The 26,917-nt window shown below is 39.5% G+C and overlaps 2 protein-coding genes across 7 annotated transcripts; one reads left to right on the top strand and one right to left on the bottom strand.

Moving 5' to 3' along the window:
* Positions 1–149: 149 nt before the first annotated feature.
* tmem198ab (transmembrane protein 198ab) lies at positions 150–16,318 on the bottom strand. Of its 6 annotated transcripts, none has more exons than XM_079460822.1 (6): positions 16,293–16,318; positions 14,786–14,870; positions 5,279–5,563; positions 3,816–4,397; positions 2,019–2,221; positions 150–1,875 (listed from the first exon to the last, which is right to left on the bottom strand). In XM_079460822.1, the coding sequence occupies exons 3-6, from the start codon at positions 5,445–5,447 to the stop codon at positions 1,720–1,722; spliced, it is 1,110 nt and encodes a 369-aa protein (XP_079316948.1). In that variant the 5' UTR covers positions 5,448–5,563; positions 14,786–14,870; positions 16,293–16,318; the 3' UTR covers positions 150–1,719. The 6 variants fall into 6 exon arrangements, with proteins under 6 accessions (XP_079316948.1, XP_079316949.1, XP_079316947.1 ...); XM_079460823.1 differs by lacking the exon at positions 16,293–16,318 and adding an exon at positions 15,805–15,869; XM_079460821.1 differs by lacking the exon at positions 16,293–16,318 and adding an exon at positions 15,410–15,830.
* Positions 16,319–23,923: 7,605 nt separating this feature from the next.
* Positions 23,924–26,408, top strand: cryba2a (crystallin, beta A2a). Its single transcript, XM_079461218.1, has 5 exons — positions 23,924–24,149; positions 24,683–24,872; positions 25,020–25,161; positions 25,628–25,770; positions 25,875–26,408. The coding sequence occupies exons 1-5, from the start codon at positions 24,116–24,118 to the stop codon at positions 26,020–26,022; spliced, it is 657 nt and encodes a 218-aa protein (XP_079317344.1). The 5' UTR covers positions 23,924–24,115; the 3' UTR covers positions 26,023–26,408.
* The last annotated feature ends 509 nt before the right edge of the window (positions 26,409–26,917 follow it).

Here is a 26,917-nt window from a genome sequence, read left to right as displayed (position 1 = left end):
TAAAAAAGCTAAAGAAGGAAAGACGAAAGAAAATATGCAAGAAGGTAAAGATTGGGAGGTTGGTGTGGAGAGAACAGAGGCAGAAAACAAAGCAAGCTGACATAAAGGGAGGAAAGTTTAAAGATGGTTGCAAGCATAACAAATAATAAACTAGAGACCTTAAAGTGTCACATTCTGTCAACGCCTGTTCTCTTTGTGCGTGTGTGTGTGTGTTTCCTCACCTACACAAGTGATCATATGTAAAAAATGACATGAAAAAAAGAGTCACAGAGCACAAGAGACAAAGTGAATTCACAATGTTTACCATTATAACCAGGCCCATACAAACACATGCTGTTGTACAGTGTCAGAAGAAAAACAAAGACTGTTTATGTCAGATTGTCAAAAGGTTTCATTGCATGATTGGAACGACTTTTGTCTTTGAGACCGCACTTTGTTATCAGACAGAAAGTAAAAAACATAACTAATAAATATAACCATTCATTAACATGTCGGGGCTCAGCACCCTTAAACAATTAGTAAGAAATAAACTAATATCTAATAAATATGAGAGGACATGTTGAAATGGATACACTAAATGTGCATTTTATGTACATGACATAAATGTTTCTGCTTTGCATATAAAAAAAAGAGAGAACATGATCTGCTTTCAATTGTTCAGACAGGTGCAATAATGCATCGTGAAAACAAGGTTAGGGCCATAATATCATGCAGTTTGTCCCGAGGGATTATGGGTTTTATTTTAAAGAAAGTTTGCTCCTTTCAGGGGCAGCCTGCCCTATCATGCCCTCGACTACACAACAAATGATCCCTTGGATGGCACTGCAAACTAGTTTTATACACAGCGGTAACTGAACAGTCATGGTGAGATCCCTGTACGTACGCTTGCCACAAAGGGGGAAAGGTCCATTATGTCATTGTCTTTGTAGGTTTTCCCCCAATGCAGCTTATTTTCTTTTGTCGACTCTCCATAACATTCATATCATCCCTGAGTATCTTCACTCTCATTCCTCCGTATCTTGCTTGTCCTTCAGTCGAGTCTTCACCAGACGTTCATCTCCGCATCCCAGAGTGGACCTGGTGGCTCTGATCAGCAGTAATATGGCTCTTTGCCCTACAGCCTTTCTGGATAAAGGCTAAGGAGTTTTTTTACTGGAGTCTCAAAACAAGGCACCCCTGCTCACTGGTATTTGGTACAGTCCTGGGCCCTGGACACATGACTGGTGAAATCCACAAACTTTACTGAGGGGCGTGGGGGGGCTGTCAGCCTTGTAATACAAAGACGAGATTCAGCACCCACTGATGAATTCTTCACGAGATGAAACAGTTTTGTGAAACAATGACGAACAGGCAACGCACTATTTAACCACAGTTGACGTTATTAAAAAATATATAGACAGAATGGAGCCCAGCATGATTTGTCACTGCTGAACTCATATTATTACGCAAACACATGTTCAGTGAAGTGTTATCGTGTGCTAGTTTGTTTGCATGTGTGTTAGAAAACAGCTTAGGGATGCAACTATGGTCCAATGGTAGAATTGCATCTTTTCTCTTTTAAGTGCTTTAATAGTTTTGATCTGGAGGAGCTGCTGGATGTCAGAGTGTGTGTGTGTGTGTGTGTGTATGGGACAGTGAGTCAGGGTCAGGTCAGCACCAGAGTAGCATAATGTGTTTTTGTTGATCAGTGTCTGTTTGTTTGCAATTATGTGAGTGAAGTCAGACCCGAACATTTGGTCCGACCCCAGCAGTGAGGGGGACAGTAGACCCACAGTCATAGTCTATATCGACACTCGTGTGACCCGCAGCCACAAGCCCGCCCACTGGATAACCCCTCCCTTCCACCTGTCTCTCTCGAAAACTCTGGATATAACTCTGGAAAAGAGAAAAGACAAAGATTAATTGAATATTACATTCATATAAATATTACAATAAAATATAATTTAGATTATGATTAGAAAATCTAGGTATTTATAGACAGATAGATAGTTTGAGCGGGTGTGTATGTGTGGACTCACAGGTGAAAGCACATCTCCATCAAAGCGGCGTACAGGGTTGGGTTTCCTGCGGTAGGCGGGCTCCGGGTGAAGGGACTTGGCAGCATGTGTGTTGTGCGAGTTCAGCTGTTGCTTCCGCTTTTTCTTCCTACCACACTCCCTTCTCTCCTCCTTCTGCCGAATGCGCATGATCTGCACTCGCCGCTGCTGACGACTGATCATAACTGAGAGAGAGAGAGTTTCATTAGAAAAACTGTTACTTAATGGAATGGACAGTAAAGATTAAATCTAAAAATCTATACCATCTTCGATATGTTATTTATAAAAAATAAACATCACTTAAAAATATATTCCAGAGACAAAACAAAATGTCCCCATGTTTTACTCATCCTCAAGGCATCCTGACTGAATTATGACTTTCTTCTTGAAGAATAATGAAGTTGGAGTTATAGTTCCACGTATTGTTTTCCTTCAAACGGTAGAGTCAAACAGGCTTGTTTTTCGGATAATGGCGCAGCCGTGTCTTGGCAGAAGTTCTGGTGACAAGCGCTGCATTTTTTTTTCCGTTCCAAACGGATAGTGTCTCCTCTGTGCGGGAGCTTTTGGCACAGTCATTGGCCAGAAAAAAAAGCCTCACATATTAAAGCAATGCCCGCACCCAGAAAATAATCGTTGCAAGAGCGCATTTCTGCTTCGGGCACAAAAACAATTCTGCGCAACACGTGCTTGGGGTGTGTTAATCTTTTTGGGGCCCTAAGCAAAGTCAAGACCTGTTGTGCAATTCAAAGAAACGGCACACAAAATTGTTTACAGTTTGGTATGAAAAGAAATGTTTTGGAGACTATGGTGAACCCACTTTCCACTTATTATAATTAAATGAATGTCCTATTGATGTAATTTCAAACAAAACACAAATCTACAAGTTATTAATGTGCTTTACAGACAGGTAAATAAAACAGATTGACATTCAATGCTAGATGTTATTAAAACTAACCCTACAGGCAACCTGTCTGTTTCCAGGGAAATCAGAGTTAAAGGCACTGGTGTCAAATCTGCTTTTTGTCTGTCATTGGTCTATAAAACATACGACGTAGTTTGCTTTTAATGCTATATGGTGAAAGGTCGGACTCGGTGGAAAAACCAATAAAAACTTGGTGGTGTATTACCCGCGCTTTGATACTCAGCCAGTTCATTTACATGAACAACATTCTTTATATGGAGTCCTTGAAAAATAAAGTAAGTCTTGATGGAAGTAGGTTTAGGCTGAAATTGAGTAAAGTGGCACAGCGGAATGTCAACATGTGAATTTAAAGATGTCTTAAAATGACTCCTGACAGCTGTGAGAGCATTGAAAGTATTGTGCGTTTTTTGCACGTAGAGCAGAATGCGCTCTTGCAAGGATTCTTTTTCATACCATCAAAAGTTTGTTAACATAACATCAAAAGTTTGAAAGGATTCTTTTTCATACCATCAACAGTTTGTTAACATACCATCAAAAGTTTGTTAACACCATTATTATAGCGCTAAATCTTGAAAATACTGACACAAAAGTGCATCTTTTCAAGAAAAACAGTAAACATTTGAACCCTTCCGAATGAATTCCCTGAATGGACAGTCAGACATATAGTTTATTGAGACAGACAGAACGAGCCTGATCCACACACCATGAACTGACGCTCTACATTGTATGACTGATTTTGTGATCATTACTCACAGCCCGACAGCACACCGACAGACAGGAACCATCTGCCGTGCTGCACACGCATACGTACAACCTTCCCATCATCATATATTCCACCCTCTCTATCCCTGACTCACCCTTCGTGTGGGAGTATCCCTCCGCCGTCACTCTCCACTGCACCAGTACGCCCAGCAGGGCGAGAGCAGGCCAGGCTCCTAGGACCACCCACGTCATCCAGCACACCGGCTCCCGGGGGCCCGTTTTCACCCTCTCGTATATGTATCTCACCAGCGCGAAGAGCTCCACGAAATAATCTGTGGCCACTACTATCACAGCAGCCCCGAACACGGCTGTTGAGAGCGTTGTGAAGCATCTTTGCCACTGTAGGGTGAGGACGGCGAACAGCATGCCCAGCCCCAGCAGCACGCCCAGGGGCACCCACACAGAGCGTGGGGGATTGGACGACAGTTCCTCCATGCCTATCAGGGCCCCGATGGCCACCAGCAATCCCAGGAGCAGCCCCACCATGAACAGCCCCACGCTGCGTACCAGCATGGTCACCAAGCCGCAGAGGGTTCCGATACCCAGGCCGATGCCCACGCTGGCCTCAATGCTCAGCTGCGTGTCTAATACGCGCTCCTTGTAACAGAGCAAGAATATGATCACGGAGCCAAACATCAGACCCGTGAGGAACAGTACAGCTTTAAAACAGCGGTAACCTGTGAATGAGAGAGTGTGAACACAGTATGTGAAAAAAGCTCAAGAATATTGCAACTGTGAGAGAGCACAACTTATTTTAGCAGCAAATTAACACTTACGTCAGGTGAAAAAAAATCTAAAAGCGATTAATTCTCAGTCAGATTTAATGTATGTAATGTTACCTCATGGGGTTAACTTTGGATAAAAGCACCAGCAGTTCAACTTTACACCATAGAAAGGCTTGGACTTCAGGAAGTATGGCTTTAAGGGATACTACATCCAAAATTTTTTGGAAGAATGCTTATAACAGACAGATTTTGCCCCCCATTGACTACCATAGTAGGATAAAATACAATCGTAGTCAGAAGTGCCCCAGAACTGTTTGCTTATTCAGAATGCCCCAGAACTGTTACGTTATTCAGAATGTTTTGCAGCAAAAAAAAATAAAAAATATTTATACAGTTATACAGGTTTGGAAATAATCAAAGAATTCTTATTTTGAGTAAACTACCACTTTGCATGCAATGTCTCAAGTGTATTTATTCTGACTCTGTATTTATTCTAACTGTATATCCTGCACTTGCTAATTGCACTTCTGGTTAGACCTAAACTACATTTCGTTACACTGTTCTTGTATATGTGTAATGACAATAAAGTTGAATCTAATCTAATCTAAAGTGGAGTACAGAACGGTTATACCAGCTACGTTTCAGAACCTCAGTATATAAAGTAAGAAAAAACACAGGCTTATGCATTAAACCATGAGTCCGCCACAATAACCTTCTCTAATGACAAACTTCATCTATAGGCTGTTACAACAAAATACATTGTATATTGGTAATTCATAAATAAACACTGGAAACCGAAAATGTACAGTTTTCAAACATAAACCCAGACTCACCAAAGAAGCAATAGATGATTCCAAAAAGGCAGCACATCGAGCAGACAACTGAGGGGACCACCTCATAACGTTGTCCCGCGCCATCATTACAGGTGTCCAATTGCTCATTTCCGGCTTCTCTTGAGGGAGGGGCCAGCTTAAAAGCTAGGGTCTGCAAGGTAGACGTCATGGTGATCGTAGACTGCAGGACGGAGCGAGGTTATAGGGAGGGAAGTGGCTGCAGGAAGTGGGAGGTGTCGGGATGCACCCACAATCAGGGCACACCTCCCGTCCACATGAATCTACCTGTAAGAGAGAATGTATCAAATAGATCAATAAAAAAACGGATTAAACCAATGCATTGTCAGAAATGAATCTTCACGTGTACGCGATAATATAGAGCAAGACATTATAAATTCAACACAGAATCGGGCAGACAAACTAACCCTACAGAAGAATCTTCCCTTGCAGTATAGTCCTACATTCAAGTTTACGAGTTTAGAATTATAATGACACAAATGAGGCTCAGTCTCTTCTCTTTGCGCCATTCTTCCCTACTCTTTATTTCCACTTCCTTCTCCTCCTCCTCCACCGCTTGTTCAGTCATGCCCCTGTTTTTTTTATCCAATCAATGGCAACTTGTTTTGACAGAAGATTAGACAATCAGCGTGTTTTGACCATGTTTATTACAGAACGCAGGTGTATTCAGATGCATTCAGCTCATTTGTTTGCTTAATCCGTACCAAGCCCTCTAATGTATGAGAATACACTTCTACCCTGCAGCCGAAACATAATAAATACTGATTCAATTTGAATGGAAATAATAACACGATTCACTCCTTTACAGGTAGGACTGTACCAACAAAAAAATGACACACCACATACCTAAACAAACGATAATGAATGGACTTTATAGACCATTTCCATTTTACAGTAAATGCCCTTAATAATCTATTTCCAATAGTAACTACTAACTAAATATGTGTATAGCTGCTTTGCAACAATGCACATTGCGAAAAGCGCTGTATAGACACCTTTTTTATTAGTAAACTTCGTGACATGTTTTTGTGTAGCGTTGAGAGGCTTTTGCATAATCTGTAATAACAAAATCAATTTTGAGAATCAGTGTTTGTTTGATTGTGTTTATATACATTTACATTCATGCATTTCGCAGACACTTTTATCCAAAGCGACCTTCATTGCATTGTTTTATACTTTTGTTTCTGACTGTGCAATCCCCTGGGATCAAACCAATGACCTTGGCGTCGCTAGCGCCATGCTCTAACCACAGAGCGACATTTAATATTTTAAATAAAAAAAAAATGGTATGGTGTAAATATGGTTAAATTCTGGGGGAATTCTGGCTTATGGTCTATCAGACACATGAGGCCCACATAAGGGATGACATACAAGAATGACATATAAGCTCTTAATCGTTCATTATTATATGGCTCATTGCTGGAGGAATTATGGCACAGATCCGGTCGAGTTGTTGCTAATTAGATTTGGACCTGGGCCGGGGAATACTTTCTTAAGTGGGCCACAGGTCAGCAGTTTATTTGGGCCAGATCTGCACCAAAGGAAATTTGCTGACTGGGAACTACTTGAACTTGACTTACTTTCTATTAATGCAATTATTAAGGAATAATGGAAGATAAAGGATATGAAGAAACCGTTTCCTTTATGTTTAATCTCTGGTCACTAGTTGTATAACTTACAACATTAAACAGCATTAAAAGTTAAAGTTGTGCGAAATATTTCTCTACTGAGAAAAGACAATAGTTTATTTAATCTTAAATTGTATGACATGTCCGGTGTAGACACGGTGTTAGAGGGTTTATAAATTAAATTGAATTATCTATATTAAATATCTACATTTGATGTTGCAAGACGTAAACAAAACTGTCACTCCTGAAGCCCTTTCTGTTATAGGTTTTTATTTTATGTATACAATTATGTCTTACAGATGTTCGTTTTGCATTTCAATTCAGTTCTAAATCTGTTTGTTGCATGTTGTTCTTATGTTTGCGTAGAGATAAAAACTAAAACAACAAGTGCTTTTGGATCTTTGGTTGTTTATATCAAGTAAAATGGCCCACATATTATTATTATATAGCCTTTATTAAATGTCACTTTTTGAAATCTCCTGAAAAGCTTCAGTGAACAGCCCAACATAAATAATCGACTTCCTTTCCATTTTCTTTCATTGTGATACAAATCACATCCCATGTGAAAGTAACTATCTGGAAATTAGCTCTGCTCACGACAACCTCCTTTGAAACATGGCAGAAAATTCCTGCCAGCGTCCAAACTCCAAAAAGAGACAAAAATATCCATATGGAGGGACAACCTTGATCATTTTACATCGACCCAACAGTAACAATGACATTCCACTTCCTGTCTGTGAACATAATGAAAAGATGCAACCCATATCAACTGTGGGTCAGACTGTATACTGACCAATAGGAACACATAGCAACAGACCAGGAGCCAATCAGAACTGTTTTAGCTAGTGGGGCTTCTTTAAGTGTTGCTGTAGCATCACCACCCCACCGCAACCTGAGGAATGAAAACAAACTACACATACACTTAAGTTATTAAAGAATCCCTTGTGTTTAGCATGAAATGCAGCTAGTTAACTTAAGCAATAGGCATCACATAGCCTATGGTTAGATACATTGACATGTAAAAAGCATGACAGTCAATGTGTTTGCATAACAAAATGTGCTTAGGATACTGAGGATTAGCTGACCCAGCGATTATTGATATTGAGTGGGTGAGGAGGAAAGGCTGTATGAAAGTAAAGTGTGTGCATGGGAAATGTAGTCTTTAAAGAATGAGGAATTCTGCACAGTATGCCATGGGCCATAACACTCGCTAGTGTCCAAACAGGTTTTTGATCTCCCCGTGTGGAGCTGTTCATGTGACAGTATGACTAAACAACACTTTTTCAACTCCCTTCGAAGGGCTCTTTGAAATGACTCTCAGAAAGTTAGGATATATGACTTAAAAAAAAACCCACGATTCCTTTCGCCGACTACATGCATGAAAATTAAGGCTACGCTTAATGATTTACACCTACACTTACACCGTGTCTATACCGGATGCAGCGACGCATCCAGTGAAGTAAAAAGGTAAAATTATAATGGGTTCTAATGCGTTCTATTGTGTTTAGCCTGCCACAGACTACAGGATTCTCGGCCAGATTTTACCCAGACTTTTCCCTCCCGAGAACCTTTGAAAAAATGTTATCCACGGCCTCGATCGGGGTCGGATTTTTGGTCTCCTCATAAGGTGTGCATGTAGAGTTTTAAACAAGTGTAATTTGTGTTTTAAACAAAGATGGCAATATAGAGCAAAGTTACAGATTGCAACTTTAAAAAAAATCCTGATTTGTTCTGTATAGATAAAATGACAAAAAATTCTTTCCGAAAATCCTACAGAATAAATACTTCACAAATACTGATTTAAATTATGTATATATGCTAATAGCCTTTAATTATGACATAGCACTAATGGTCACTGATGTTAATTATGTCAAGTGACTGCTTATAATGAAAGGATCAAATTCAGCACTGAACTTTCGAAGTAAACAAATGACATCATAAAACATCTTCCATTGAGGTTTTAAACGGCTCTAAATTTGTGATCCAATCTGAAATGATCACATTACAGAGGGTTACCTGACATGACCTGCCCACATTCAAATCGACCACACCCTATCTTTACGGGTCGTGACGATATTCTGACTTCATGCCTCGCCTGTTATTTGCCAGTGAGTCGGACGCACGTAACCACGGTAACCTAATCTGACACAGCTGTTCGGATGTCTGCCTTCAATTTATCCCATTGTTTATGCGTTTGACTTCCCTTTTCCCTGGAATCTCGCTTTATTTGAATCTTTTCTCTTCCCGTTCATCTGTAAATTGTTTTCATCTCCAGCTTGTTAATTACCTCCATATCGACATCCCTTTACTCTGCACTTCTTTCCATTTAGACGGAGAAGCTTTACTTTACTCATCTTCAGTCCCTTGAGGCATTTTGGGTAATATGTCCTCTTAAAGTCAGTCACAATGCTGCCATTTCACACACAGATGCACTGCGAGTTGCCACTTTGTCATACAACGTCATGCTTATGTCCTTCATTGCAACAACATAATCAGATTACTGACAAACAATAGAGTTTATTCATTGGCTGCTGTTCCAATACTAACCCTGTTCTGCTCACCTGCGAGCGCACCATGATAATACAAATGGCACTGAAGGGACTAAGTGAAGATGGAATAGAAAATAATGTTGCTAATGTATATTAAAAAAATAAATAAAAGTAAAGTGTACATTACTGCGTGTCCCCTTAAATTCCAAATAGCAACTGACTCCAGATTTTCATGTATGAATAACTTTGGGCATAGTCATTTGTTTGTACTGAATGGATTGAATAAAGTACTCAATGAGTGGCACTACGTGTGGTATTTGGCCACAGAAACAGACCCAGCACCACCTGCTACACCCCGTACAAGCTGTCCAGTCATACCCATCAGCAGGACCTTGTCTGGGGGCTACGTTCTCTCACGACTCCCTTAGTCACCCACACCCAGCACCAATCATCTGAGGTAACCCACCTACAGGACCGTCAGCAAGCGTTGGCTGCAGATTACATTGTGTGAATGTGTTTTAGGCGGTCGTGATCAGAATACAGCCAGTTCCTGAACATTCTGGCTGATGACTCTAACAGCGTGTATGTTCATCTGAGCCCGATGCGTCACCCCTCAACAAGTTCAGGATGCATCATAATGTTCCCTTCGCTGGTCCAAATTTCAGCCTTCGTCTTATTGTACTCTGTTTATCTTATCCAAACTTTCTCTTTTCCGGTGCCCATGAAATGTATATTTCCCTCGTGTCAAAACGTCAGAAACCACGTCCAGCTATAAACCTCAATCCGGTCCTCTCAAAGGTGCCAAAAACTACACTTATACGTTATCTCTCCTTTAAACAAACAAAGATAGATTTTCTCCATCTTAGTCTATCTAGAACACACAAGCACAATCGTTGACATTTTCTAGATAGCGCTGATTGCACAAACATCCTATTGATACATTTTCCACTAGCAGATTTTCATGAATTGGAAGGTACTCTGCGACACAGACTGCTTCTAAAATAGTCATCCGCTTCGGCCAAACTCTGCTGAGTCTGTTTTCCGCTCATCCCAAATCCCAGCGTGGAGTTACAGAATTCCACTCCGGAAAAATCAGCATGAATGTGTGTGTGGGTTGACCCTGGAACGTTGCCCACAGAAGAACACTATAGCAATGAGCAAAATGAGAGAGAGAGACCCAGGCAGAGACAGACAGAGAGTGTGTGTGTGTGTGTGTGTGGGGGACAAAGATGGGACTTTTACTTGCATAACTGCATCATAATGAATCATCTGCTGATGTATGGTGAAGGGGAACCGCGGGTCATTTGTGCAGGGAACTAGAAAGTATATTTGGTTTAAACATTTAACAACACTTCATTTAACAAATCGGACTGAAATGCAAAATCTGGGCGAGCGATATCAGAATGACACATAAATGAATCTTTTGTATTTCAGTTACAATACGGCAAACTCTGGGACTCCCGGGGAGACAAAAGAAAAGGCAAGAGTGAGATCATACTTTTGACATCACATGGTTTGGTGCACAGGAAACATTGTTTAAAGCAACAAAAACTTCAAAGCAGAAACAGCAGTTGGAAAACAGCTGAAATGCTAGAATGGGTTGTTTTCCAGAATACAGGCAATTCGACAAGGTCACAGGCAATGCAAATAGTAAATCAGCAAAGCTTCTAAATGAAAATGACATGACCGATATACTGTTTAACCTGTGCAGGGTAAATATGACAAGAAAATATTGCTTCAAACATAAATTAAACAACATTAAAGTCCCCGTGAAAATAGCACTCATTTATACCTCCGTATTCTGACACTTTTCCGAGTGAAACAGAATATCAAATTAGAAAATAGTGGGTGTGGCTTGCATTTTCCAGTCGTTGCATTTTGAAATGGAACCCCTCAGCAGACTGACAGTTGAAGGGGAGGGGTTAACACATGCTCCGCCCCAGCCAACTAACTTGCATCACTAGAAGCAGAAGTGCAATTTGAACTTATGCAGGGACATAAATAAAAAAAGATAATGACCTACACTGATAAGCTATTAAAAATAAAAGCTGCAATATTTCATTTTAAAGATTTTCAACACAAATTATATAGTATTTTTACTTTCAAGAATCAAAAATGGCATTTTACACTTAAATCATGTTTAATGTTTTGATAAATGTTTCATAAAAGAATACAATAAATGTTTTTTATTTTACATATACGTTTGTTAGAGTTAACCAGCTTAGAGGTTTTTACTGCAGCATTTTTATATTATGGAGTGTTTTACAGAAACTCATCACTCCAGTCTCTGATCTGGTAATGTAAATGTCGTGGTTGCTATAGAAACATCTGGAATTAGGTTCCTTTGGTATCACCACTGTAATCCTGCCCTACTGATGGAGTGTTCTGGTCTATGTAAAACAATAGACGCACACACATACAGGTGTAACTAGCACTGCCTTTGGCCTACATATATCACATGAAACTTAACACTGTCATTTGTATTACATACTGTTTCTCAAACTAGTCACTTTAAATGACACGCAAAGCATAAGACAGACATATAACACTATAACACTATTACTAGTTAATAAGCAACAATAGCTAAATTAAAACATACTGCCCATAAAAAAGTCACATGCTCCAATATTTCGTTGGACTGCCTTTAACAGCAAGCATTCGCCGTGGCATCGTTTCGATAAGCTTCTGCAATGTCACAACATTTATTCCCGTCGATAGATGCATACATTTTTTCTTGTATCTTGTATTACTGATGGGAGAATCAGACCGCAGCGCAATGTCTTCTCCAGCACATCCCGGAGATTCTCAATGGGGTTAAAGGGCCTTCTAATAGGCAAATCTATATTCCCCCTCTACGTTATAATACCACGTATCCTTTTACTTCCAAGAGGTAGAATTTTTTTTCCGGCAAATTACAGCAACGTAAGCTTCCAGGCAGAGATGAGGGTGTCCTATTGGATCAAAATGAAAAATGCTGCGTTCATTACCATAACATATGACACGCCCGTGTCATTTGCAGGAAAAACAAGTCTCAGGTTCATGTGTAGTCACGAGATAATGGAAGCTATAGACATCAACGTCAATATGGATATTTATCTTAAAAGGTGAAGTTATGCAAAAAAAAATTAAGTATCTTTTTTTAGATTCTAGTACAACAGGACAACAATACGGGTGATGTTACAGATGGGACGCAAAGGAAATTTACCTGAAAAAAGAAAAACAAAGAGGCTTTCCTCAGATTACCACACCAGATTTCACTACAATGCTTGGGTCCATCCAACAGCTAAACACAAGCTTTACTACAAAAGCTTAAAACAAACGGGTTATGGCACTGCTCACAGCAGTGAGTATCAAGGCAAGCTAGGGAAGAGTTTTCTACTAAACAGACTTAAACAGAGATGACAGGCCTTAGATGGGCCAGCTACTGGTTTAACAAACACAGACATGAAATCCCTGGTGCATACAGTTTTAGTGTTTCATTTATTATGAAATAGATTTTAAACTGATATTCAGATGATACTCCCTATGAATGCCAAAAATAAACACATTACAGGCAATAAGATATTAAATATTTGTTCTCTCTATGAACCTTAAGCAGAGTAGACTCAACATTTAACTTGACATCTACTTATCATATTGGTCCTGCAGAAGATTATGGAAAATACATACTTTTGATTTTACACACTCCTTGAGCAAGTGTTCCAGGTCTAGATATAAAAACAAGATGTCGCATTATCATCGGTTTCTATGTGCTGCTATCGTTAGGTCGTCCACCATATTGGAACGGTGCAAGCCGGTCCGTTAACAGAGCAAGCTGACTAAGGATGATTATGAAACCATATTTATTGTTGTGTAAACTTTAAATTTATATCTGCTACACTAACACGTGACAGCAATGAAAGGTTATCCCATTTTCGGGAATTTAAATCCGTGTGGTTTTCACAGCCATGGCTGCGCAGTGTTGGGCCAAACTGTGAGTGACGTCAGTGGACAGTTCTAAGATGGCCGACACGTCTACGTGCCTGGAACGCTTGAATGTGGCATCTAGTAGTTATATGTGTCTATTGTTCCAAGAGCTTAACAGGTAGTGTATGACATGCGTTACAGTAAGGCCACGGGTTTAATATGCAGGCATCAAACATACTGGTAAAATGTATAATGGTATGCATGACTGCAAACGCTACTAGTTCCAAAAATGTCCTGTTCAATGCCACAAACTGTTTACATTTTTCAGAAATACAATGTAAATGTGATTACTAGTTCAACAAGTGTGTGTTTGTGAATGCTGTTTTTAATGAGATTTCGCACCACATGTGGCTTGAGTTAAGTGGATTAATAGCATTATGACCTCACACCCCTCCGCCTTCTCTGTGCGCCTTTGTCTTTTCTCTTGCACAAACTCCGTAATACTGGACAACCATTGCACAACCAAGCTCAAATATCTCAATCTGCAATCAATTCAACTGTTGCATAACACAAGGAAGACTGAAACACAACAGACTGTTTGTGACTTCTCAAAACAAAGGCATTCCTGAGTTTGCGTGTGTGCACGTGTTTTCATGTATGAACATGTCCACAGTATGTATAGAGATTAGTTATAGCTAAGTGTTCCTGTGAAATGAATTCTGAGTCACTATGCAACTCATATTTATAGGTGTCATCAGGTGTTCCCTTCTAGAAAGTACTGTTGACCAAAATATATATCAGTGCGGATTCATCACTGATTTATTTAGAAGATGTGATGTAAGCTAATATTATAGGAATAGTTCACCCCAAAATGTTGTCATCCTTTACTCACCCACTTGGCATTTCAAGCTTGTATGACTTTCTTTCTTCTGCAGAACACAAAAGAAGAAATTTTGAAGTAGGTGGGTAACTACGCTACCCATTCACTTCTGTTGTATAGACACAAAAACAATGCAAGTCAATAGGTACTTTTGTTGTTCGGCTACCAACATCCTTCAAAATATCTTCATTTGCATTCTGCACTAGCAAGAAATTCATACATGTTTGAAATTGTAATAACACCCGACCGAAGCATAAAGTCAATAATATTACCACAGACCTGAAATTATACTAATCTAGAGAAATCATCCACCCTACTAAGATACTCAAATGCACTGTGCACACGGTTGCGAGTCATAATGGTACTGCTGAATGTGATGCTCTGTCAACAGGAATGCACCACTGCTATCAACTGGGTGACATGTCAATACAAAGTGCTCCAGGCCACCATTCACACAAGTTCAAGGCCAAAAGGACCATCAGATGAATAAAACCGCTAGCGCACGTGCAGCACACCATGGTCACACATGGTGGTCAAATATCAAATGCATGACACAATGCATTGCAAGGAAAACAGACATTCTCACCACATCCAGTGTGATATACCAGGTGATGTGTGGTGATGTCTATCTGTTGCATGAGAACACGTTATCTCCCATCAAAGTACACTCTCTGTAACAAAACAAAAACATTACATAGTACTTGTGGTCAATGCACACTGAAATAACCGCATCAAATGCGTGTCTTTAGAAACAAGTGGACACAAGTGGACACAGAGCCGGTTCGCGTGCATGCGGCTATTCCCGTCAACTTCGTTTGTTTAGTGCACTTGAACATGGCAAGTCGTTTCTCGTCTGGCACGTCAACAGCCACTGCTGCACGTAAACAGAAGTCACGATCACTTTTACCCGCAGGCATAAACACACAAGAAGCTAAAGTGGGCTGAATACAATGTAAATGTGCCTTTAAATATATCTATTTGCACCGGTGGCAGGCTAGATATCGTCCGCGAAGTAGGCCACGGTATCAATTCCACGATATGTCGCTTTTAAAACCCCACACGCAAATCATCTTTATGCCACTGAGATGACTGCACATTCACGATAGCAGTCTTGTCATCTGCACGAACGGCACTGTCACGGAGTTAAACTTGACTTACGGAACGAAAACATAGATACGAAAAGAGTGAAGACGTGGCCGTATGCGCTCACCCTGATCACGCTTCAGCATCCTGCTTCTGTCTGATCCCAGACCTGCGTCCGACGGTCTGATCTATACAGCCACATTCCAGTCGTATCAGTCCAGGCCAGCTCACTTGAGCCCCGGTCGTTATAAAGCTCGCTTATTTGTACTGACACAGAGCTCCGATAATGTTGCCGAGGTTGCCACGACTCCCGATCGGCTTCTCGTTGGTCGTCGGTGCTGCCAATTAGTCCGCGCATTGATTATTGCAGATTATTATCCTCGGTTACTAACGCGACAGTGTGAAAGCACATATGGCCTATATGACACATCCATGTTTAACAGCGACTGCGTTGGGATGCCAGTGCCAATCGCTATTGAAAACGATCTCGAAAACACATAAATACGGTTGTTACCCACTCACTTGGTCTGGGCGGACCGTATTGGCCCGAGCGCGAGCAGGCGGGGTCAGAAAGATGTAGGGCACTCGACTGCTACTAGTGTAGGATCGTATATTTAAATGAAAACTAAGCAGAGACAAATCTGTGGGATTACAATCGATTAATATTCTTTAAAGAGTCTTTAAATTTATTGGCATTATCTGATTAAAAAAAGCTCATTTCATATTTGAGTCACGTTAATCCGTGTCCGTAAGCAACACAATGTTTGGATTGTTTTCCTTATCACTAGTGGACTACATTGATCCCTTGAGATCCAAAACTTAATTTCCCCTTAAACATTTTTTTTTTGTATGTTATCTGTGATCGATCTATAATGGCGTTCATTGCTGGCGCAATGCATAGTAGATGCAAAATGTATTGAATCAATTAAATTATTTGATCAAGAATAATCAAGATAAAGGAACGAGCAACAATATTACATATGTAAGCACTGGCTCAATGACATACTCACACATTCCAGCAGACAGTGACGTGAGCAACTTGAGACTGATATAAGCAGGTACATATACTATACCGCAGTCGCCATCTAGTGGACAGAAGGTCATAAGATGTAGTCAAATATACATTTTGAGAGAAAATAAATAAATGTCTTTTAAATGTTTGCATGAACAAATAAACTAATTATTGAGCCTGCAACCTTGTGTCAGCAGCCTTAATCGTATACCATTTAGGTACCACCATTCTCTGCGTAAAGGGGCAATACAGTTTCAGAGATCCTTGTCCTTGTATTTCGTTTTGTTTGCAGCAAAAAATATAAATTTTTGGTTCACTGTAACGTTCTGTACTGCTCTGTTGACCATTTTAGATAACAACATAAATACACAGTATGTATTATTTACAGTCTTTTCATTTGCATTTAAAAATCCACTGTACATGTGCTCTCTAAAAAATAAAATATAATTATACCTTAACAAATAATAACAAAAAACGTACACTTTTTCACAATATTGTATTTTTCTACATATAGCTTTTTTTTAAACATGACACCCAGGGACGGATGATAACTTCGAAGGGCCCCGAGACCAGTACCTCCAAGCGCCCCCTCCCACAAATTTTCTGTTCTTTCCCTTAGCTGCGCATTCACAGTTATAGAAAGAGAAAGTTAATATTATAATGAATAATAAAACTGTTCTTGCTCTGCGTCAAATGCCCGCACTACGCTAAAAATAATCTGTACATGGTTTATAGAAGTCTAAGCGAAAATCAACAATGGACCAAATAAAGGCGTATGAAACACACATCTTCAATTAACTGTCAAATATACACAAATTGAATGCATCACATAAATAAAAAAATGATTTGCCCTTTGACACATGTCTGTAAACATCAAATCATCAAGCAAAAGATTCAGAAAATTTGCCATAGTTTGCTGATCATTTCATTTTTACAGGGTATCCACATAGGCTATTGAACCCATATTAAACAAAGATAAACATTTGTTTTCATTGTTGGTTTCTCTGTACCAAACTGGATGGCGCAACCTTGAAGTCCAGGGTCCCCTCGGGCTCATGATAGTCAATGGCCCCTGGGCACTGACCCCATTGGCCCGGTCAGTAATCCATCCCTGATGACAACCATGCAAAGTTCTTGCACCTGCTTATTTTATGCAAATCATCTTACGGCACAGAAATCCACGTCATTTAATGAATTATCCGCATGATGGCGCAATAGTCCTGCTACAAGATTGTAAATATTAGATGGGCCTACGTATCGAAAAGTACTTATATAGTTATATATAATTATATTTTAAGCATATTAAAACATACAATTTTAGTGAAACCTGTAACTTGGATGAACTAACACAGAAAAGTAGCTACTTCTGTATTCAGAACAAGTGACACAGGTAGAACTTGTATTTTCCCCTACAGATTATTAGATATACAAAATAATGTTATGGTAGTTATCATTTAGGTGACTCTTTTATTTCAGGCGCCTGACCTGAATCAGGAAAGAAAAGACATTTGCGAGTGTGATGTAAATTGGATGCAAATCAAACCCGCCCCGCGTGAAGCAGAGAACAACCTTCTTTGTCGTCGTGTTTGTAATTTGTAATGTCTAGTTGATTCGAAAACCATTACGATTCTTCAAAAATATCCGTATAGCAGATCTGGGATACGAAATTTGCATCTACAGCCTTGGAGGCCCGAACATCACTAAAAGCAGGACGAACCATCATACCCCGCCCCTCGGTCAACATTGACCTGCTCTAAAGTGCGACAGGTGCGTGGAGAGACATCAGCACCTTTACATTTGCAGGAAAAGGAGAGGGGGGATGATTTTTTTCCGACTATAAAAACCCGTAACCGGCCGAGTTTATTCACTGGACCTGCAGGTGTGGAAAGGAGCATTTCTGTTGTGGCAATTCTTTGGATCCACCTGGATATGAAACTACAACGGTAAGCCAAACAGGTAAAAAAGCCTTTAGTGTGTTTTTTATTACACTGCAATGCATTAGAAAATACTTAAACCAATATTACTAGCATTTAGCTAAATATAAATAAGATGCTAAAAAGTCTCTTGGAAAACATATGTTTAATTTTACTTTTCTATCTCAGGTGAAAGGCCTCCTCTGACATAAAAATGAAGCTAACAAAAGGCATTGAAAATGTGTTTGGATTTTCCAACAGTGTACACTACAGCACCTTGATGGATACAACTGCACTTGCTCTACGTTGAGCCACACGCACAATACATGTGTATTCAGTTTTGTTCGTTCGGCTCGCGTTAAGCAAGTGCAGAACTTCTGCAGCACAAAAGTTCTCCAGCATCGTTGGATTCAAGTGGATTTTGAATGGAAATACCTCGAACACCTTGGACGAGGAAGCATATCGCACATGAATGAATTAATGCATTTATGCTTATTGAAGAAATTTCACTGTTGGTTTAATTTGATCGCTGAATGCAGAATGGGAAAATGACAGCCCAAACCACCTGAAGCTCTTTAATGTAAGACATTCATAGACAAATGAGCGTAAAACGCATAAGCTCTTAGCTGTAACTGATCAGCCTGAAAGATTTGTTATGGTATGATTTACAACTTCACCTGTTCTACCACACAATTTTTATCAGGTAAAGCAAATATGTACTTCCTCTTCTGAGCTGGTTTTAAACGAACCACAAACTAGTGATGTCTGCTGCAATAAATTGAAATATTTATGTAGCCTACTTTAATGTAATAACAAGCCAAATAAAATACTTCTTAACACTTAACTTGTGTCGAGTTATCACACTTAAACTAGTAACAGCGGAGCCATATGGTTACTATGGGAACCTAGAAGTTAGTGGAGAGTTTGATGTGCAGTGGGGTAATGGGTAATCTGTACTAATAGGTAACAGGTTAAACATTAACTATATGAGCCTAGAGTCTCTCTTCCCTCTCCATCTCCTGAGCATCTGTTCCTGGCTGCTTCACAGCCAGTCACAGTGCACTCTTTATCTCTCAAGTCAAATTCATTCAAATAAATTGCCTTTCACTACCCACTTTTCCGGATAACACACACATGAAGCCATTCAACATCAGTGGCGGTTCTCAGGTCAGCAGCACACCTTTATATAATTTCTCCAGGTCAGGTTTGTGTAGTTAACTCAACGTAATGTAAGGTAGACTACATAACGTCGGATAAACACACACATTAATACGTATCTTTTATTTTATATGCACTGCTTATTATATACCACACAGAATATATACATGACAATAATAATAAAGCAGTTTAACGAAAAGAGAGCATCATTGTTTGTGGCAGATGTTAAATCAGAGGGCCGTTATTAGATCAGAATTTTATGTTCTGCTCTGATGATGTCGAACGTTACCTCAACTCGGTGCTCCAGGGGCCATGTGTTTCAGCCAAAGATCTTTACAATACCACTAATGAAATATGCAAGTGCCTTTAGGCCGTCTCACAGCCTGATTGGTCGAAAATAACCCTAATATCACAAATTAGGATGACCAACACTGAAGTCAACATTCAATATGCCGGATAACTATTTTGTTCGGGTTATGTATTGATTGTGTGAGACAAACAAACATTAACATACCTGAGTTTTATATTTTATACATTGTATCATTATATACATTTGATATATTATAGCATATACATACACACCTGCACTCACACCCAGAAAAGCACACACACAGTGCATAGTAAAACAAACACAAATGCAAACAAACACAAAAAAAACACAAACCACACAAAGAGCGAGAGAGAGAGAACGAGAGAGTGATAGATTTGAGAGTGATGCAGATGTCTGAGTTCGAGCTGTCAGGACCCGTTTTTCACACACAGTGGAGGATTAGTTTCCATGGTGCCAGTGAACATGTGGCAGGTGGTTTTTGGCCCTCAGCTTTGTACCACCAGAAATAAGCACCACAGAGTACATGTAAAACTTACTTGGAGACGGAAGGACATAATGAACCTAGTAAAGAAAACCGCAAAAAGCTTATTTTGTATAAACAAACATGAAAAAATATACGTTTCCAAACCACATATCTACATTGCATCTTCCCTGTCTGTCGCATTTAAATAAAAGATAGAATCTTTAAAATGAATGCAAATTCAAAATTTGGCAGTGAAATTGATGTAACTGTTGTCTGCTTGTATGGCAAGCATCACGTGTAGACCTATTCATCTTCAGACGCACGGACTAATATAGATCCAAGGCCAGGTGACTGGTTAACAGCCCTGGATTTGTGCGTCATACGGGCGCTCTTGTTTTCCAGAGCTTACCTGACAACATGAGGATGTTAATGCCGGTTCACAGAGACGCAGAAGGAGCAAAGGATAGAGAGTGTTACCATGGAACAGATGGATTTATGAAAGACACACACACCTACACACGCGCTCAGCGCTTGCATACTGGACCGACACACATGGAATGGGAGGCACTAATAAACATTCATCACACACACGCACACACAGATATAGAGTGTAGTACACAGACAGCAGGAGTGGGGGCAGATGTGTAAACAGTACCTGTTTGTTCTATGTGATGCCTGAATGGATAGAGAAGTGAGAAGCAGGTGATGGTCTTGTTGGAACACTGAGCAGGGCTCCATGTATTACAATTATCCAGTGTGAGCTTCTGTGGATGTTTATGTACTTTTATACAGTAATGTTGAATTACCACATTTTTACTACAAGATGTGTGTAGTAACTTATTGGTCTTAAACTGGTTTAGAGAGCTGACTCACTGTTCTACTTTGAATTTTTATCTGTGTGTCAGTGAGAGTAGGCTGGGCTGTGATGGAAATGGACTAATTTCACTGTGAAATGAAGGTCGTAGTTATACAGGGTGAGATGCGATCAGCCTGCGGCCTTCACTGAGCACACCAGCTTCCACATCTCACGGCCATTAAAGAGAATTGCACCAATAAAGAATGCATTTATTTATTTCTAAAAACACAACATCCCTTAATAAAAACATATTTGGCTAAGTTTGATCACAACATATTACAACATAAGTTCTGATGTTTCGCTTTCCCTTTATGTAATTAACAAATCAATTGATTAAATTACACCAATTAGTGCTGTACAATTTATGTGCAAATCAGTTTAGACTGGATTTTTGTTGTAGGAAGCAGGTTATTGTGTAATATTATGTAATAATGTGTATGATAATGTGTGGCTGGTAAGTGAAATTATATTGTAATGATGTTTTAGGGGCTAATTTAATAAGTTTGAAGTTATTATAGTTTTGTTTTCAGTTGTATTGTAGTTTGCTGCATTTTATTGATATTATAAATTAGCTTATTTTTCTTAGCTTTAGTTTTATGTTAATCTTATATTAGTCATGTCATTGTGTCAGCCACTGTAGTGCTTCAAAATGGGAGGGAGTAGGGTAGGAGTGAGCCGTTTGTCCCAATTTGCAACCTCATACCGCTTAATTTTATACCCTGGACCTTTTAACATTTACATTTAGTCATTTAGAAGAGGCCTTTATCCAAAGCGACTTACAAATGAGGTAAACAATAGAAGCAATTGGAACAACATAAGGACAACACAAAGCCTTAGTGCAGTAAAACAGGTCTCATATTGCCATGTGTGATCTCTTCGGTTCATTGAAGACCACTCTTCATTGAAGACTAGGACTTGCGTAGCATGCTCAGACAGTCTTTAAAAGTTTAAAAGGTCTGTTTTTGTGTCAATAAAGTGTTGCAAACTAACTAACTATCTGCCTTCAGAGTGTTCTGTTAAAGAAGACCAGACCGCTTCAAGAATGAGGATCCCATTCAGGAGATCATGTATGCACTTAAAAGGGGTTTGTCACACACCACTCCACCTTCACATATACAACACATCTCTTCATCAGATATCCCTGCCGGTCCCTGGGTTCCCGAGGATTGTAATGGATTTCTCCTCCAGTGCACCCTCAATTGACAACACCACAGCCACCTATTTCCCACTAAATCTTAAAAAATTGGATACATTATATCTCTCCTCTCAGGAAAAGCTCTACCATGGGTGGGATCCCCGTTGACACAGTCTGGTCCTACAGTTCAATAAGATGTTAATTTCATTAAGCACTTCCGTGAAGTCTTTGGTCAGTACACTGGTGGTTCAGCCGTCAGTGAACAACTCTATAAATAACAACAAGGAAATCTATCAGGTTATGATTATGCTGTGAAGCTTCGCACTCTTGCCGCCACAAGTGGATGGAACAAACAAGCTCTTCTTACAACCTACTGTCACGGTTTACGTCAGAAGCTTCAACTTCATCTAGCCAGCAGTTGTGACTTAATGGGACTTGAAAAATTAATCCAACTTTCCATCCAGATGTCCAAGCGCCTACAAGGACATACCCATCAACCTTGTCTGTCTCAGCCCACCAGCCAGGGCATATGCCTGCTCCAGAAGCACCAGAAGAGCCCATGGAGTTGGGCCAGGAGAGTAACCCTGGGTTTGTGCCTCTATTGTTATCAACATGCCCTGTCCGTCCTCCACACTCTTTGGTGAGTAACATTCAGAATAGCTCTGTTACACAAACCCCTCTTCATACTTATGTTCTTCTACCAACATCTTATGTTTCTCTCACTCTCATACAGATTTAATAAAATCGAATTCATTAATTCAAGAAAACTAACTACTACTAAATGGTACAAAAATCATAAAATATAGTAAGGTTTAAAGGTAAAGTGCAGAGAATAGAAGTATAGGTGACTGATGAATGGCAGAATGTTATGTGTTTCTAATAAGGTTAAGACCTATACGTAAAACAAATAATTTAATAATTATCTGTTATCTGATTTTCAGCTATGAAATATCTAATGCCAAGGTCTCTGGAAAGAGGTTTGGTTAGTGATATTTATGTTGCATTTGGCGCTTCTCCATTCCAATGCTTTGATTGCCTGCTGAAGTCAGAGGAGGCTCACTCACCATTCCTTCTCTGTATGGAACTCATAGGATAGAGTACAGTATTAAACAGCTATTTAAAACAATTTAAAACGTAACCTATGCACATTTCACTTCCCAAACCACTTCCAAAATACCTTTGGGATTTTCCTGAATACATAGAGTCTGAACATGACAGCAAAATGTTAAATTATCATGCATGCATTCAAATATTTGTTCATCACTGACATTTGGTGTGAACAGTTAAATAACACAGTGCTGTAATTCATAAAAATACATCTCTTAACAAGTATTATAGATTGTCCATGTTTTGTTCTATGTTGCTACAGAAAAACTACAGAAAAATATAAACAATTGGTTAAACTTATTGTCAATAAAGTCTCATTCTCTGATTGCCTATTATATTTCTTCCCCCCACTTTTAGAAGACACACTAAAACTATATAGGCCTATGTAACTATGGGAATTATGTTCTGCCTAGAATTTGCAGGAAAACCAAAACTCTTATTTTGACTACAGGACATCATAAATGGCAATGTTTTAATATGATAAATGTTGTTGTAAATACCTCAGACTAATTGCTTGGTTGCAATCTTTACCTTTATTCTCCTAAAATCATTCTAGTCATGAACAATAATCGGCATTCAACTCACACAGAAGAATCTGCGATTTTCTAGAAGCCATTTAGCTATTTCAGGAAAAGTCTTTTTGGAACTGCTCTTAGGATACATTGTGAGGGCATTCACATTGTACAAATGGTGTGTGTGTTAGAAGATATGGTGAACATTGTTTTTTGATGAGTCAGAAAATTTACACAATAGCGGGACTTAAGCTCTCTTTTAAAACATGCTGCTGAGCTGGCAGTCCTAGTGCACATTCTGCAGTAACAGCGGCTATATAAACCCCCGACAGCGGACCGACCCCCAATGTTGATACACCAAATCTCTCCCATCTCAGCATGTGAGTACGGCTCGCCTCTGTGCTACCAAAATCAGCATCATGTGTACCTTCATGACAGGCAAAAGTGGATTTACTATGATAATGGATAACTCGATGCTTAATCGTATTGACTCTCTAGAGATAAAGGAAGAAACTTGGTAATTTTTCGAAAAAAGAGGCCTTGGGAATCATTCCATGGACTGTAAAGTGAACCATTTCTGGACAGTGAGGTTATTAAATGGCTTTGCTGTATATGGTTGGTACTTGGAATGGAGTGCATTTAGCTGGATTCATTGGGCCCGTTTTATCCAGGATTTCTATTAAAATCCTCTGGCTTTTTTAGTGGAGTGCAAAACAGCCTCTGTAAATATTATATCAGAACATGTACACTTTAAGAGACAAAACACAATGTATTTGGCACCTACATGGTGCTCACTTGGTGCAGCCTTATGTCATAGGTTAGATTATGAGTTCTGCTGATGAAGCCTGAGATCTGTCAGGTGAGGCCAGGTGAGGTTGTATTGTTAACCATGTCTTTTAATGTCGTCTGGTAGCTGGAGAGGTCAGACAGGTGGCCATCATGAATCAGCGAGAGCAGATGGATCAGAGGAGGGGGCAGTGGAGGATCACAGTGTGGGAAGAAGAGAACTTCCAAGGCAAGCGCTGTGAGTTTTTGATGGAGTGCCCAAACATTTTGGACAGGGATTTCCAAAAGATCCGCTCTATCAAGGTGGACAACGGCCCGTAAGTGTTAAGTGTTAGAGTAACCGCAGAGAAAAAAAATATATATATGTGTGTGTGTATTTCAGTGTAATCTGCTCTTCACAATCTTTTTATCTTAATGAAGATAAAATCACCATTGATGTACATTAAACTGATTTATCTCTGCAGCTGGGTGGGTTATGAGTACCCGGAGTTTCAGGGTCAGCAGTTCATCTTGGAGAAGGGAGATTACCCCTGCTACCAGGCCTGGAGTGGAAACAGCAGCTACCGCACTGAGCACCTGCTTTCCTTTCGACCCATCAAATGTGCTGTAAGTAAAACGGCAACAAAGTGCCCCATTTAATTGAATTTTATTTGCAGGACACGCTATAAAGAGTGATCGAGTGCAATTGTTACCGTAAGGACCAATAACCTTTCGTTTGGGAAATCAATATTTGTCCTCTGGATATGACTTTCAGGCATGATATTTTTCCTGTGCTCTCTGTAATGTCTGAATTATCTCTGGAAAAAATTAATTACCGAACAAACCACACAAAAAGATTTATCATTATATTTGAATGTATTCATTTACAAGGTAATGTAGCGACAAAGGCCTACAGTCCACCTATTGAAATGCAATGCTCCCTTATAACATTTAAACAATTTAAATGAGTAAAACGTGTGCCTGATCTCTCGACCTATACTTCAAATGAATACTTTTTTTAAATGAAGAGATCTATATACTGTACATCTGGATAATATTAAAGACAATTCTTTGTGTCCTCTTTCGACATCAGAACCACAGCGACAGTAAAATTACCCTGCACGAGTGTCAGGACATGATGGGACGTAAGTTCGAGATGTGCGATGACTACCCCTCTCTTCAAGCAATGGGCTGGTGCAGTAAGGAGGTTCCTTCTATTAAAGTCAACTCTGGAGCGTAAGTCTTCCTCCGTTTGTCTTCATGTGAATTATTTGTGTCTACTTAAATAATTTCTTCATAATAACATACGCTTCTTCATCTCACCTTTGCACCTACGGCAGCTGGGTGGGCTACCAGTTTCCAGGTTACCGTGGATACCAGTATATCTTTGAGAGAGACAGACGTCAGGGAGAATACAGGAACTATAATGATTTCGGCACCCAGGCCCACAGCAATCAGATCCAATCAATCCGACGAATTCAGCACTAAACCCGCCCTCACTTTTCCTCCTATTGGCTACGGTCTCTCAAGCGACAGAATGAGATTACATGAACCAAAGTAGGCAATAAACGTTTTTAATAATGAGTTTGCTTGTCGCCATTCCTTTCATTTACCAAGACTACATAAGGAAATGTATGGTTAGCTCGTTAAAGACTAGAGTTTTATCCTAATATTTTAGAACAACTAAAGATTGACGTCATCTTGAGGCTTTCTAAGACTTTGTCCTCAAAGACGAAATGATGGTTGACTTTAAGGAGTAGGCATCATTAGATTCATTTTTAGGGTTTTGACATCAACGTCAGACACAGAATGTAAATTGTTCTTGTCGGATTGTATTTTATTTTAAATAAAGAAAAACAATACATTAGCCTATGGTTGTTAGTGTTTTATCAGTTTTTTTCGTTTGCTGATCAAAATCAATATGTTATCATGATAATAATTCAACACTTGGTCAGAAAGTTCACTTCAAGTTTTACACTTGCTCTTTGATCAGACAAAACATGACTGTAAGCCATGGAGAGCTGTCCGCGGTCCACATTGAAAAAAGTTGAAAATGACTAAACTACGGGGACCAAGGTTATAGCAAAGTATATGTATGCTGTTCATCTCTACACTTAACAGAAACTTCCATTCAATTTAACTATATATGAAAATATAGACCGATTAAAAGACAAATTACCCTACACGGTTGACTAAAGCACAACAGGCATCCAAACAACACATCACACTGCCAGGAACATGTTCTCTGATACTAAAAGTCTGACTGTCAAATGCAGTATTTTGATAAGCGTGACGCTTTTAACTGTCACGAGATGGCTGCAGCAGAAATGAGCCTTTAGCGCCCTCTGTTGGTTGATTTAAAAGGTCACAGTGTCCATAATTT

The sequence above is a fragment of the Barbatula barbatula genome (genome assembly GCF_947034865.1).
Source record: "Barbatula barbatula genome assembly, chromosome: 7".
Taxonomy (NCBI): Eukaryota; Metazoa; Chordata; class Actinopteri; order Cypriniformes; family Nemacheilidae; genus Barbatula; species Barbatula barbatula.
Note: the sequence above shows the minus strand (reverse complement) of the source record. Positions and strands in the feature narration are given on the sequence as shown.

What these genes read in the sequence shown, in the direction of transcription:
- tmem198ab (XM_079460822.1), bottom strand. Translation starts at nt 5,447, where the DNA reads ATGACGTCTACCTTGCAGACCCTAGCTTTTAAGCTGGCCCCTCCCTCA. An exon ending in AATCATCTATTGCTTCTTTG is followed by an intron (nt 4,398 to 5,278) that starts GTGAGTCTGGGT and finishes TCTCATTCACAG; the next exon opens with GTTACCGCTGTTTTAAAGCT. An exon ending in GGGATACTCCCACACGAAGG is followed by an intron (nt 2,222 to 3,815) that starts GTGAGTCAGGGA and finishes TCTCTCTCTCAG; the next exon opens with TTATGATCAGTCGTCAGCAG.
- cryba2a (XM_079461218.1), top strand. Translation starts at nt 24,116, where the DNA reads ATGTTGATACACCAAATCTCTCCCATCTCAGCAT. An exon ending in AATCTCTCCCATCTCAGCAT is followed by an intron (nt 24,150 to 24,682) that starts GTGAGTACGGCT and finishes GTCGTCTGGTAG; the next exon opens with CTGGAGAGGTCAGACAGGTG. An exon ending in ATTAAAGTCAACTCTGGAGC is followed by an intron (nt 25,771 to 25,874) that starts GTAAGTCTTCCT and finishes CACCTACGGCAG; the next exon opens with CTGGGTGGGCTACCAGTTTC.